The sequence below is a fragment of the Xenopus laevis genome, chromosome 2L (assembly GCF_017654675.1).
Source record: "Xenopus laevis strain J_2021 chromosome 2L, Xenopus_laevis_v10.1, whole genome shotgun sequence".
Taxonomy (NCBI): domain Eukaryota; kingdom Metazoa; phylum Chordata; class Amphibia; order Anura; family Pipidae; genus Xenopus; species Xenopus laevis.
This window is the reverse complement of record NC_054373.1, coordinates 155,250,115-155,265,263: the sequence shown is the minus strand read 5'-3', so window position 1 is coordinate 155,265,263 and position 15,149 is coordinate 155,250,115. Positions and strand designations below refer to the sequence as shown.

At 39.5% G+C, this 15,149-nt stretch overlaps 2 protein-coding genes across 3 annotated transcripts in view; both read left to right on the top strand.

Annotated features, from left to right (window-relative positions):
* The window catches only part of espl1.L (extra spindle pole bodies like 1, separase L homeolog), a 35,571-nt gene extending 32,407 nt beyond the window's left edge, over positions 1-3,164 (top strand). For both annotated transcript variants that reach the window (XM_041582590.1, XM_041582592.1), the window contains exon 31: positions 2,501-3,164. In XM_041582590.1, the coding sequence (XP_041438524.1) occupies positions 2,501-2,702 (202 nt within the window). In that variant the 3' untranslated portion in view covers positions 2,703-3,164. The remainder of the gene's footprint in view (positions 1-2,500) is intronic.
* Positions 3,165-7,210: 4,046 nt separating this feature from the next.
* Positions 7,211-14,103, top strand: pfdn5.L (prefoldin subunit 5 L homeolog). Its single transcript, XM_018247571.2, has 6 exons — positions 7,211-7,371; positions 7,600-7,702; positions 7,779-7,810; positions 9,524-9,598; positions 12,615-12,720; positions 13,832-14,103. Exons 1-6 carry the CDS (start codon positions 7,300-7,302, stop codon positions 13,900-13,902), a joined length of 459 nt encoding a protein of 152 aa, XP_018103060.1. The 5' UTR covers positions 7,211-7,299; the 3' UTR covers positions 13,903-14,103.
* The last annotated feature ends 1,046 nt before the right edge of the window (positions 14,104-15,149 follow it).

Here is a 15,149-nt window from a genome sequence, read left to right as displayed (position 1 = left end):
ATTCTCAGGCATCAAAGGAGGGATCGACAGCACTTGGACCGCCTGATAGCGATTCCGGTGCAGGTTCAGAACTCCCTACTCTGGTGGTTCCACCCTCTCCGCCTCACACAGGGAAGACCCTTCCCCAGCCACACTTGGACGGTGGTCACGACAGACGCAAGCTTAACCGGATGGGGCGGAGTTCACGGCCAAAGAACAGCCCAGGGCAGTTGGGACCGGAGAAGAGAGACTTCTCCAGATCAACATCCTGGAACTGAGAGCCATACTGTACTCGCTACAACATTTCTCGCCCTTCCTTCGGGGCAAGGCTGTGCGGATTCAATCCGACAACGTCACCGCAGTGGCCTACGTGAACCACCAGGGGGGCACACGCAGTCCCGCATCCTTACTGGAAGCAGCCAAGATCTTGACTTGGGCAGAGGCCAACATACCAGAGCTCTCCGCGGTACACATCCCAGGGGTCGACAACTGGCTCGCAGATTACCTGAGCAGGGAAACCCTGGATCAGGGGCGAATGGAGTCTCAACCAGGAGGTCTTCCAACTAATAGTGGACAGGTGGGGCCTTCCAGACGTGGATCTCATGGCTTCCAGATGCAACCGGAAGGTTCTCAACTTTGTCGCCAGAAGCGTAGACCCGTTGGCTCTAGCGATCGACGCTCTGGTGATTCCATGGAACTTCGCCTTGGCCTATGCATTCCCCCCTCTAGCCCTTCTTCCACGGCTTATAAAGAAGATCAAGAGAGAAGGCACTCGGACCATCCTTGTGGCTCCGTACTGGCCAAGACGGCCTTGGTTCGCCGATGTGGTGGACCTGTCCATCGACGACCCATTTCATCTCCCGGAACGGGAGGATCTGCTAACACAAGGGCCCGTCAACCACCCGAATTCTCATCGCTGGGCTTTAACGGCGTGGCTCTTGAAACCCTAGTTCTTAAGAGGTCAGGGGTCCCCACAGCGGCCATCCCAACCCTGCTTCGGGCACGAAAACCAGTTTCCGCAAAGGTCTATCATAGGGTGTGGAGAACCTTCATCGGCTGGTGTGAACATCAAGACTTGGATCCACAGAGGCCTTCCGAGAGTGACATCCTGTCCTTCCTCCAAGCCGGCCTCGACAAGGGGTTGGCGCTCAGCTCTCTGAAGGTGCAGGTGTCAGCCCTTTCCATTCTCTTCCAGAAAAGATATGCCTTACGGAGTCATGTCAAGACTTTTTTACAAGGAGCGACCAGAATAGTGCCTCCATACCGCTGTCCGGTTCCCCCTTGGGATCTCAACTTGGTTCTCTCCGTCCTCCAGGGGGACCCCTACGAACCTATTGCAGCAGTCCCGTTAGCTACACTTAACGAAAAGGTGGTCTTCCTACTGGCAATCACGTCCGCACGAAGAGTTTCAGAACTGGCTGCACTCTCTTGCAGAGCCCCATTCACCATCATCCACAAAGACAAGGTTGTTCTTAGGCCCACGCCCGACTTCCTTCCCAAGGTCGTCTCAGACTTTCACCTCAACCAGGACTTGATAGTTCCTTCCCTTTGTCCAGAGCCCCGGAACCCTATGGAAGCCAAATTACACAAGTTAGATGTGGTTCGGGCAATCAAAGCTTACTTGAAGGCAACTCAAGAGATGAGGAGATCAGACTCTCTGTTCGTGCTTCCTCATGGCCCCAAACGGGGCACGAAGGCTTCCAAGGCTACGATTGCGAAGTGGATCCGGTCCACGATCATAAGATCATACTCAGTGAAGGGTAAGGAGCCTCCGCTACGGGTGAACGCTCACTCAACACGGTCCTTGAGCACCTCTTGGGCGATTCGTCATCAAGCATCAGTTGAGCAAGTCTGCAGAGCAGCTACCTGGGCATCTCCACATACCTTCACGCGCTTCTACAGGCTGCACACACAGGCCTCAGCCGAAGCCAGCTTCGGGAGGAAGGTGTTACAGGCCGTCATTTCCTGAACACTTTCTTGGGGTAACAGTGTCCCACCCTCAGGGGTTGCTTTGGGACATCCCCATGGTGCCTGTGTCCCCCAATTAGGCAAGAGAAAGAGAGATTTTTGTACTTACCGTTAAATCTTTTTCTCTTGTCCTATATTGGGGGACACAGGCCTTCCCGCCCTGTTAAACACTGCTGTGCAACGTTAGTTACGTTTGTGTTTAGTTACTCCGTGTTTGGAGTCCTTGTTTCGAGGGTTTTGAGGGGGTTGAGGACTCCTTCTCTGTTTTGGGTTGCTTCTTTTACACTCCTCTTTGGTTGAAACTGAATATTGTAGGAGGAGGCAGGGGATGAAGCCCAGAGCAGGAGGAGGAGCCAAAGGTTAACAAGTTAGTGTCCATCTCCAGCTGCAGGATCTTCATCCCCATGGTGCCTGTGTCCCCCAATATAGGACAAGAGAAAAAGATTTAACGGTAAGTACAAAAATCTCTCTATCCTAACATATGTGTATTTTATTTTACAGTCTAAATCACAGACTGTCAAAATATATAAACTATGAGCCTTTATTTCTTCAGCCCTTTAGTTCTCGGCAACCTATGGGACGTGACGGACCGTGAGATTGATCGCTATACCGTAGCGTTTCTGCAAAGTTGGCTCAAGGCAGGATCTGGAGCTCCTCTTTTGAAATACCTATCGGAATCCCGCCAGGCTCCCAAGCTGAAGTATATAATTGGAGCAGCTCCTGTAGCTTATGGCTTGCCAGTGGCCCTGCGATAGCAGAATTTTCATACTGGGGACTTGATTTTTACATGATATTATACTTATACCTTTTACAAAACTAAAGCTATGCCATATTTTAATAAGGTGAGTGATTGTCCTATATAACCGTTTGGCTTTTCTGCCATCTGAGGGCAATGTAGTGACTTTTTTTTCTTTTCTTTTTTTTTGCCCCAAGCCAAACCTTGCTTGTATGATTGACTAGCAGCAGTGGTTTTAGCCAATTTGCCATTCAAATACATATGTATAAAAATGTCAGTGTTTACACATAGGATTGTTTTTCTTCTGGCACACAGAGAGTCCTTTCTAGTAAAGGGTATATATACAGTTGTTCTCAGGTTAAATGATTTTATTCCTACAGTTGTCTCTCTCTTTTAAGAGTGAATATTTAAAGTATATTTATTGCATAAGGGAAACAATTGTATAATATAAAATGTGTAATAAAGTTTAGTGGTTTTTTTTTATATGTTTTTGTTCTTCCATCTGGCTATTTCTGTCTGAGTTCTCATGCCTTTATTCTGCCACAGTTTAGGCAAGAACGTGTAAATGCTACCAATAGTTCTATGTTCTGTAGCACTAGCCCTATAACAGCTTAATTTTATATGAAACCTTTCCTTCGCAGTCATGAAGCCATCACCAAGACTCCGAACCCAGGTATCTCAGAGTCCATTGACTTAATCAGAGTTCTTAAACAAATTAATATGCAAAATTCTCAAATATCCAAAAAATATTTGAATATCCTAAGCATCCTGACCATCAAACTTTTCAGAATACCCCAGGCATTCATATTTATAGTGTTTTACAGTATAATACCACCACAAGCCTAATCAAACAAATAATTTATGCTTTCAAAGTTGGCTACAGGGGGTCACCATCTTGTAACTTTGTTAAACATCTTTGCAAGACTAAGACTGTGCATATGCTCAGTGTGGTCTGGGCTGCTTAGGGATCATCATAAACAAAGCTGCTTGAGTTCTGCATTGTTGGGAAGTAAGGTGGGCCCACCCCTGCTGTTCATAAGTATGATTGTTTCCCTGCTCAGCAATTAGGGACTGTCTGACAATTCCTATCCACAGCAGTAAATGAAGAGAGAATTTCACTGCATACAGTCAGGTTTCTTATAAAAACAGTACACATTTTTTAATTAAAGTATATTTGAGCCCTTTAAGGCAGATACAATAAGTTTAGTATATAAAACTTGGCTTTTTTAGCCATATTCATTTTTAGGGTTTAGTTCTCCTTAGAGTCAGTTGCTGGCACTTAAAAGATTAAAGATGTGACAGGTGGAGCAATACAATGTGGTATTTATATTTCATTTCACCTTTACAGGATAAGGAAAAATTATTGAGGCATGATATTCATTTTTTTTTTTTTAACCAATTCAATTTTATTGAACAGAAGTATCAAAAAACATTACAGTGCTGGATATTGAAACGTTTCAAAAGGCATCATTCACAGTTAATGGAAATAGCCTGTCATATATTGTAGCAAACAAGTTAAGCATAGTTATTGGTAACAAGATAGGTGGTAAATAGAGCATTTTAATCTACAAGTGACACATTCCTATCCCTTAGATACAACTCGAGTTATATATAGAACTAAAGAGAAAACTATTAAAACCAAAAGAACAGGCTGGAAAAGTATGAATACATCCATTAGAATACATAATTTAGACTGTAAGCCCTAGGGGTAGGGTCCTCTAGCCTTCTGTTTCCTTGACAATGAGCACTTAATCTGCATTGTAATTATATTTATGTGAATTGTATTGACCCCTTGTTTGTTACTACTAATTTATTGTTTTGTTTTACAGTGCTTTGCCCTCAAGGAGCGCTTTACAAATAAAAATATACATACATACATACATACATACATACATACATACATACATACATACATACATACATAAATAAATGGAAGTGTATGCACACCTAGTGATTAAAAGGGGTAGTGCTTTCATTATACTAGGAAGTTAAGCTAACATTAGAATATCTGGTCTGGCAGGGGCACCAGGTGGGATGTCTGTTAATAAGTAGTTGTAGCATAGTGTTTTACATAGTGTTAAGCCAGGGACCCCACACTTTCTCAAACTTAGCCCCTCCTGATGCACAGTATATAAGTTTTTTATAATGGAATGGTCAGGTTAACTTGTTGTTGTCAAAAGGGAAGGAAAGTAGATTCTGGGCCTCCCATTTCAAGGTAATACATTTGTTTGCTATATTATGAAAAATAGCTATCTGCGTTCTAGTGGGGGTGTTATCCACCTGGTTTTACATTACTTAAATGTAACTGTAAAGTGCTGCCATCTTCTACAGTCATATCAATAATCTGTTGTGGGTATAAGATGGAGGCATATACGGGGGGGGGGGAGAGAGAAAATGTATATAGTATAGCTGCATCACCATACTGGCTACTAGATTCATTACTTATTCCTTCCGTACCATTTAGAGGTCCACAGGAGCTTTAGTCTGTTTCTTCTCTTCAAACCTCTGGTGTCAAAACTGTCAATGTCTGCTTTATGTGAGGTTTAGTCAGTTCAGATTGAACCACATTATTGTCCCTAAAATGTATGCCCCATAAATCCAGTTTCACCAGTTTCCATTGTAAATCAAATTTATATAGTTACTGGTATTACAATAAATGGTTCCTTTAAAGCAGCACGGTCTTATTTCGGATTGGGAAGGCTCCAGTCCGGTCAATGAAATGACAAGACCAAAGAATATCTCCGGTAATTGATTAGCAATGATGGAGGGCAGCGTTGTGGAGCATGTCGGCCCTGAAGAGGACATTTAGAGCACTATTCATGAACTACAACTCGGCACTATAAGTATCAATTGCTTTTAACCATCGTGTGTTAACTATTGTCTTAATTAATATGTTAATTTTGTGGGAGGAAATTTGGGATAGTAATGAGAATGAGGTCTCTGAGGAAGTGCGTAGACACAAAACGCGTCAGACCTCAGACGCTTGTGTGCTTTTCTAAACGTTTAAATAAAAATAATACCTTTTTAACGTGGAACTTACTTCGGTGGCTTTTTCCTGTGGAGTCCGGAGTGCGCTGCCGTACAGATTGGCCCTGAAAAGGAGATGCAAAAAAAAGTTCAGCATTGGGATTGATGATCCTACAAGTACAAGTCAAATAAAGTCAAATCCATTACACATCTCGCTGATCTTTAAGTAATTTTATTACTTTTTTTTCCCCTGATGTTTCTACATTCTGCATTGTCCTGATAACTTGCTTTTACCTGTAAAACATATGTAACAAAACACTGAAGCCAGAGGGACGCTTATGTGAACAAAGTATCCACCCTATGCTTCAAAGCAATCCCTGTCCCTACGTAGTTAGGTAGCATTGGCAAACGGGGGTTGAAAACGGAAGGGTGGGAGCGGGCGATGCTACCTTCTAGTTTAATGCATATTTAACCCCTTAGGGTTTTGCAATTAAGCGTTCACTTAGCTCACTGGCCCACCATTTGCAGTTTTTATTTGTTTTTTATGGACAGTTGTCCAGCACTGCTGAGAGATTTCAACAGCAGTGAGTGTGTGGTTTTGGAGCGCTTTTCAATTTTTAAATTAATTGGATTAAATTTTACGTTTTAAGCACTTGATACATTGTTTGCACTAGACACTGAACTGGTTTGTTTTGAAGCATAGGGTGGATACTTTGTTCACATAAGCGTCCCTCTGGCTTCAGTGTTTTGTTACATATGTTTATGCCTTTCCAATCCTGCAGTGTCCACAAACTTAACTGGCTGCATATTAGCTCCGCATTTCTTTTTTGTGTTTTTGCCTGTAAAACCAATAAAATATCTCCGTTTCAACATATTTTGTACTAATTGCAATTAGGATTGACACCTTTCCTAAAAGAAGAAATGAATGGCCATACTATATTTTTATCTTTCTACTGGTTAATAACATTTGTACCTAGGGTTGCCACCTGGCCGTTATTTTACCGGCCTGGCCGGTAAAAATTATGGTTCATCCCAATGTTATTAATATGGAAAAAAGATAAATATATAGGAAGGCCGGTAAATATATAGGAAGGCGGCAACCCTATTTGCACCAAGTATCATGTTTACTGGCCAGGCTGGAAAAATAGAGACCAGGTGGCAACCCTATTGATAGAATCCATTTTTTTTTTGTGTTTATTTTATAGTGGTTTTTTTTCCAAAATGGGGTTGTATTGTTATTCCTGGGTCTTTACATACCACATCACTTTATATTCCAGTGTGTGTGTGTAAACTTGAAACAAAACTGAGATTTATATTGAGCGATTTTTCTTTGCCCACAAGACACGACCACAAAAAAGTTTTCAATACATTTTTTGTTTGTCAGAATGTAAACTTATTGTTTTCAGGGGTCAAGTTACAGCATAAGAGTGTAAAAAGTATACTCTCGTGATTTAACTATTCTTTATACATTTCACATTGACAACCGGCATCGTATAACTTCGTCCAACAAATATATCTTGGCACGCAAACGTCACAACCTCCGCACTATCATAGAGTATACAGCCCGCGCGGCAAACAAGTTAAGAGTTTCTCAGCTAGATCGTCACTATAGTAATGTAGCAGGAAGGCGGGGTTCTTCCTCTTCCAAGATGGCGCAGACCGTGAATATTACCGACTTGTCTCTGCCGCAGTTGGAGGGACTGAAAAGTCAACTGGATCAGGTATTTTAATTAATGTTACACTAAATTTAAATTGAGGATGCCTCTAATTCGGGTTTGGGCCACAAAAAACCCGGCCTCCAGGAACAGGTTTGTTTTCATTGTGGCCGTGGAGCTACAACTCTGAGCTTCCTACTGCAGATGACTGTAACCCGTGGCCGCTGTAGCTCAGCAGCAATCATGTTTACAGACTTTGCAGGGCCTTCCTCATGTTCCTTTTCCATTCCATAGGAAGTGGAGTTCCTGTCCTCCTCCATTGCTCAACTAAAGGTGGTTCAGACCAAATATGTGGAGGCAAAGGAGTGCCTGACTGTGCTGAACAAAAGCAATGAAGGTAAGTGACAGCGACAGTGACATAAAGTGTGTGCACACCCCTCCACTGTAATAACCTGTATCTGTTTATCTGACAGGGAAGCATCTGCTTGTTCCTCTGACCAGCTCTGTATCCTTTTTATGGCTTTATTATGATACTGGTATGGCGATGATATTTGTGAGCAAATGTGTTGCTGCCTGGGTTGAGCATGTACAACTTGCTAGTCATGATACTTTTTTTTTTTTTTTTGGTCTGTTTTCGAACATTCATTTCTTATAGGAATTGTGTAGCAGTCTAATTGTCCACAGGCTACTAAACTGAAATGTATTTTTAATCCAAACTTTAAATGTGCAAAGGCTAAACTGCTTAAAAGAGTGTGATGATGCTCGGCACACAATGCAGGAATAAACATGTGAAGAATAACAGCATGCAATTGTATGGGACAAAGAATGATGGGCAAATATAGTAAAATCAGGAGCCACACATACAAAAGGCATATAAAGGTGTTTAACCTATTTACTACCAACCATCTGCGACTGGTAAGAAAAATGTTAAATGCCCTTAAAGGAGAACGAATGCCTAAAAATTAATACGGCTAAAATGCCATATTTTATATAATCCCCTTAATGCACCAGCCTAAAGTTTCAGCATCTCAATAGCAGCAATGATCCAGGACTTTAAACTTGTCACAGGGGGTCACCATATTGGAAAGTGTCTGTGACACTCACATGCTCAGTGGGCTCTGAGCAGCTGTTGAGAAGCTAAGCTTAGGGCTCGTCACTAATTATCAAGCAGAAAATGTGGTTGGCCTATGGTAAAAGCTGACACTACAGGGCTGATTATTAAATTATGATGCTAATTGCACTGGTTTCTGTGCTGCCATGTAGTAATTATCTATACTAATTACTAATCAGCCTTATATTTTTACATTTAGAATCTATGTGTGCTGTATATTGTGAGTGGGTCGCTAAACTCAGTAAGTGACAGCAGCACAGAGCATGTGCAGTGAATCAGTAGAAAAGAAGATGGGGAGCTACTGGGGCATCTTTGGAGACACAGATCTTTACTGCTAAAGGCTGTGGTTGCCTTGGGCTGGTACAGAAGCCCAAAACATAAAATATAACATTTCTAGCTACTTCTTTAGTTAAGCCTTACTTCTCCTTCAAATTAATTTGTGCACCTTATTATCTTAATATCAGCTGATTTAAAGGGGTGGTTTGCCTTTCGGTTAACTTTTATCATGTTATAGAATGGCTAATTGTAAGTAACTTTTCGATTGTTCTTCATTTTTTTTTATAGTTTTTTGATTTTCTTGCCTTTTTTTTCTGACTCTTTCCAGCTTTCAAATGGGGATCACTGACCCCATCTAAAAAACAAATGCTCTGTAAGGCTACAAATGTATTGTTATTGCTACTTTTTATTACTCATCTTTCTATTTAGGCCTCTCCATTTCATATTCCAGCCTCTAATTCAAATCAGTTTACACCTAAACCTTTAGACAAGATTAGTGGTTTTGCATTTTATGTACGCTCATTGTAAAGCTATTTGCTATTCATTTTAGGCTATCTGCATTTGCAAATAGCAGATTTTAATTAATATTCCTGTCTACTGCAGAACTTGTGCTGTGTTTGAGGCCCACTCTGATGTGGATCCAACGTTTAACCTAAGTATTAAGTCAGATGAGCATGTTCTGTATTTATGAAGTCAGCTGCATGAAATCTGCCATTATTGCTAATTTAAGGAGTAGACATTTAAATAAATAAATAGAAAACCAGTATTCGCATAGCTATGTTTAAAGAAGTACAGCAGGTGTGGATTTTTCCCCCTTAACCTTCCATATAGATGTATGTGCCTGGGACTCTTAATGATGTGTCGACTATAATGATCGATGTGGGTACTGGATATTATGTGGAAAAGGTGAGCTACATCTCTTACTTTTTCTAAAGAGATGTGAAAGCATTTTTGACTGTGATGAGAAACCATGCACTCTTGTCCTTTAGTTTCCTGTTTCTTATACAAGAGTTTTTCATTGCATTTCTTATGTTGCATCACACATTATTGCTACTGGTTTGATTTTTATTGCTGTAGTACAAAGCAGCTGATTATTTTAAAAACGTCAGGCTCAAACCAAATGTCTTCCTGAACTTTTGTTTGTTGGCATAGAGCTGTTGGTTGGCATAGGGCTGTTATAAAAACATCAACTTCAATCAACTCTGGGTAGTTAAAGTTAAAAGGGCTCCATATGTCCTGTACAATTCCCCTTAATATGCACCAGTATATTTGTATATTGCCAAAGAGAGCACTGGCTAGAGCAGTAGGTAAGCAAATAGGACAGTGATATGGAAATCGTAGTATTCGTGTAAAGCTGCTGTACATGTGCATATGCCCTATACAGGTAAATCGCATCCAAATAAAAATGTACCATATCACTTTATATTACATTACAGGTATAGGACCTGTTATCCAGAAACTCATTATCCAGAAAGTTCCGAAATACGGAATGAACATCTCTCATAGACTCTATTATAATCAAATAATCCAAATTTTTAAAAAGGATTCACTTTTTCTCTTTATTAATAAAACAGTACCTTGTATTTGATCCAAACTATAATTTAAACCTTATTGGAAGCAAAACCAGCCTATTGTTTTTTTTTAATGTTTACATGATTTACTAGTAGAAAAGTGGAAGCATAGGCAGTTGCAATGCTTTGCAGCGAACTCCATTGCTAGGAATGTGTAAGGCCTACAGGAAAGGATGTTAAGCAAAGTAATTTAATGACAGGAGTGTGCTATGTAACAACCATATCTATATATGAACATGCTCATATTTTGGCATCAGACACCCAAGATGTTATTTATAGGTAGGTAAAAATATCATGAATGCAGTGCACAGTTAAGGAGAAGGAAAGCTATGGAGGCATTTTATTGCGAAACGATTAGCTGCAGTAGTGCTAGCTAGAATACTATATTTATTCTGTAGAATGTTTTACCATACCTGAGTAAACAGCTCTAGAAGCTCTCTGTTTGTTTAGGATAGCAGCTACAGTATTAGCTTGGTGTGACATCACTTTCTGCCTGAGTCTCTTCCTGCTCAGCTCTGGGCTCAGATTACAGCAGAGAAGGGAGGGGAGGAAGAGGAGCAAACTGAGCATGCTCACGCCCGGGCAAGGAGGTGAAAACAGGAAGTCTGATACAGAAGCCCATGTGTACACAATAGAAGGAAAGAAATGCAGTGTTTCTTTTGGCAGAGGACTCAGAGCAGCTCTACTTTGATAGTTTACTGGTATATTTAGGTGGATCTTTCTAATAACATTTCTGTCTCCTTTAAGATGAAGATTTCAATTGCTATCTGTTTTTGATGAATGTATCATTGAGGGCTTGTAATGTTAAGTTTTAATTTTAAGGATATTCGTGTAATCAATGATTAAAGCTCAGTAAGGAGAATTCATATTGTGCTTCTCTGCCTTTAATGGACACATTTATCTACAGCTATTGTGTAAAGGAGTCCTTTTCCCAAAAACTACTTTTTTTGCACAGTAAGAAAATTCTAAGCAACTTTCTAATTTACATTCATTAAGAATGTTCAGGTGTTTGTAGTTGTAATTGCAGCATCTGCCTAGTTGTTTACATTCTCTGCACTCCTGGTTCTGACTCCTGACACAGTGTTGCAAGCTAGCTGATTAAAAAACCTGGAAAAGATAACTCATAGTAGAGGTATTGGATTTGTGGAATCCGGGACCTTTTTTCCAGAAAGCTCTGAATTAAATAAAGGCCTTCTCCCATAGACTCCTTTTTAAAGAATTAAGTCAAATGTTTCCTTTTTCTCTGTAATAATAAAATAGTACAGGTACCGGACAATTATCTAGAATGCTCGGGACCTGAGGTTTTCTGGATAACGGATCTTTCCATAATTTGGATCTTCATACCTTAAGTCAGTGGTCCCCAACCAGTAGCTCGCGAGCAACATGTTGCTCTCCAACCCCTTGGATGTTGCTCTCAGGGTCCTTAAAGCAGGTGCTTATTTTTGAATTCCGAGCTTGAAAGCAAGTTTTGGTTGCATAAAAACTGAGTATAGTGCCAAGTAGAGACTCCTGTAGGCTACCAGTCCACATAGGGGCTACCAAATAGCCAATCACAGCCCTTATTTTGCACCCCAAGGGACTTTTTTATGCTTGTGTTGCTCCCCAACTCTTTTTACATTTGAATGTGTCTCACAGGTAAAAAAGGTTGGGGACCCCTGCCTTAAGTCTACTAGAAAATCATCTAAACATTAAATAAACCCAATAGGTTGTTTTTGCTTCCTGTAAGGATTAATTATATATCAGTTTTGGATCAAATACAAAGTACTGTTTAATTATTAAATAAACCCAATAGGTTGTTTTTGCTTCCAATAAGGATTAATTATATATCAGTTTGGATCAAATACAAAGTACTGTTTTATTATAACAGAGAAAAAGGAAATATTTTTTAAAAAATTTGGCTTATTTGGATTAAATGGAGTCTATGGGAGACAGTTCAGGGCTTTCTGGATAACTGGTTTCTGGATAATGAATCCCATACCTCTATTGTACTTGATTCCAACTATTTGGAATCAAAACCAGCGTATTATGTCTGGATCCCCATACCTGAAGTCTATTAGAAAATCATTTTAACAAATTATGGAAAGATTCCTTATCTGGAAACCCCAAGGTCCTGCGCATTCTGAATAACAAGTCGGTACATTATTTTAAGAGCTAGACCAAGAGAACATATTATATTTTCTAAGCAAGAAGTCACTTCCTCTATAATAAATGATAATTTCTTTTCATTCTGGTACATAGGCAGGATTAACACTGAGAGAGAATGTGAGGATAGAAAAGCTGACAAATTGCTGTGCTATTTTCTTTAATCACATGGATTCTTCCCATCCATCTTTATATGCTTTCTCTGTTAGACTGTAGAGGATGCCAAGGCCTTCTTTAAGAGGAAGGTTGAATTTTTAACTAAGCAGATTGAGAAGATTCAGCCGGCCTTGCAGGAAAAGCATGCCATGAAGCAAGGTAAGAAAACTCTATTCCTGTGTTCATGGCACCTAAATTCAAAGATACAAATATTTAAATAAAATTAAGAAGTGTAATTGGCCTATCCTGGGCCTGTCCATAATATACATTTATGGACCACCTCTAATACACATGCCACCTTTAAATATCGTCACAGCCTGGGGGAGCAGGTATTTACTTGACCTATTTACTCCCTGCAGTTGCTGACTCTGAAACCCCTTAATATTTGGCTGCTGCTTTCTGTAAGGATTAACTTTGATATGCGTCCATGTGATTTATTCTCAATTTATAGTACCCTTTTACTTGATTGAAAACAGTGTTTTGATACATTTTGGCAGTAGATCTTGCAATTTGTTCAATTGTGCAAACCAGATTGCATAATATAAACAAGATTTTTAATTTTTATAAAATGTCAAATAACCAATGAAGCAGTGTTTCATGGGAAAGGCCTAAATCTTGGCTGTCCAACATTTAGTACTCCAGTTGTTGTTGCTCTATAGCTGCCAGTTACTTACAGTTTAAATAGTCCTGATTAGACACATTTCTACCAATTGCATTTATGAATTTTTAAAACTAATTTTTATTTTAGTTAAGAGATACAAGAAGCCTTATAGAAATCTCATGGATTCATAGAGCCAGTATATTAACTTTTCTCTAGCCTATTATTAAATATAAAGTCTTCGAGTCAGGTTCCCTTCCAAAGGCTGAATGTACATTTTAGTAGCAAATGTGACCCGTTCTTGGGGGTAAGGTAATTAAAAAATGCCCTTTCTCCCTGTGGTGTTTTCCTGCCAGTGTCTTTTGTGGAAGGATTCGCTAATTATCTATTACTCTATGGTAGACCCTGCTGAGCCCCCTATCAGAAGTGAAAGGAAAGGACAGCTGTTGGTAGGACCAGCCAATCAAAAAGCTTCCTATACAACAACGTGTTTTTTTTTTATATATATTTGAGATTTTATACAGCTTGATATTTTTGTAATCTATCTTTTTCTACTTAGATTCACTTAAATTAAAACACATTGCCATATTGTTTTCGCGAATTGTGTTTGGACGAGAGCATTAAAACCTCAATCGTTAATACTAAAATGTTGTTTTCATTTTATCTTTGCAGCTGTCATCGAAATGATGAGTATCAAAATTCAACAGCTAACATCGGCTAAAGCTGGAACATCCAAGGCTTAACGCAAGGCCAGGAGGACTCCCTTTCCAGCAAGAAGTAGCTGATATATTTGTATCAGTGGCTCAGTTTGTTAATGCAGTAAGGCCCCGGACTACTTAACAGACTGTGCTGCAGTTCTCTGCAGCTTCCACAACAAAGGGGTTAACTTATTACTTGTTTTCTCAATTTTATTTTGTATTTCAAACATAAACATTCTCATGAAATTTGTCAAGTTTTTTTTAATATTCTTACTCCTTTCTGTGGCTGCTTTGATTTATGCAAAACGTTTGCAGAAACCTTAGCAACCAGAATGTTTGGACTTTTGCAGACTTTCTCATGTCAATGGAGAATATTAATTATGGCAAACTGGCATAGTTATTAGAAAAAATTGCCAATATTTTCCTTTAAGTAAGAGAATTCCATTACAGAGCTCTGGTGCACTAAATGTAAATGAGCCTTCCAGTAATTTATCTTGCTTGGACACATTTGTACAGATCCAATGTTTTGTTTTAAATCTCTGCTATAAAATAAAGCAAAACTGCTGTCTATTGGCAGAAATAATAAGAGAAAGGAACATGAACACCGGCTATATAAAATATTTCCAAAATTACTTCATAATATAATAGACAACATTTAGGGGGCAGATTATCAAAATGTGAGAGCAGAGTTTGCCACATTAAAATTCACCCACTTTCTATTCATTCCTATGGGAGTTTTAAAAATGTGTTTATCAATGAGTAAAAATTAGAATTCACCATTTGATTAATACACTTCTAAGAATCCCATAGGAATGAGTAGAAAGTGGGTTCGTTTTTTCTTTGGCAAACTTCTGATCTCACATTTTGATAAATCTACTCCTTAGAGTCAACATTTGTATGGCTGTATTCCTATAATGTGGCTGTGGTATGTATCCATGTCATAGTTTAAAGGGGAAATATTATGAAAACACAAATTATAACGTAACCAAGTTTTTCTCTATTCTGAGCAAATATAACAATGGTGTAGGGCCATTTAAAAAGAAAAAAGTAACTTTTAAACTTTTTTTTGTGCCCAGATGCCTTTAATCTTACTGCTTGGAATGTTGATAGTAAGCTACACATACTATGTCTGCTGACTCTGTATAAATGTGCTTTTGCAAAAGTTCTGTATGCATTTAAATGAACTGTAAGTATTATTGTATAATAATCATTTGGATCAAAGTGCTATGGCCTGCCACATGTCCCACTGAAAGCAGTGAGGTGCAAGGGTATTCTTGCCACCTTCCATTCCC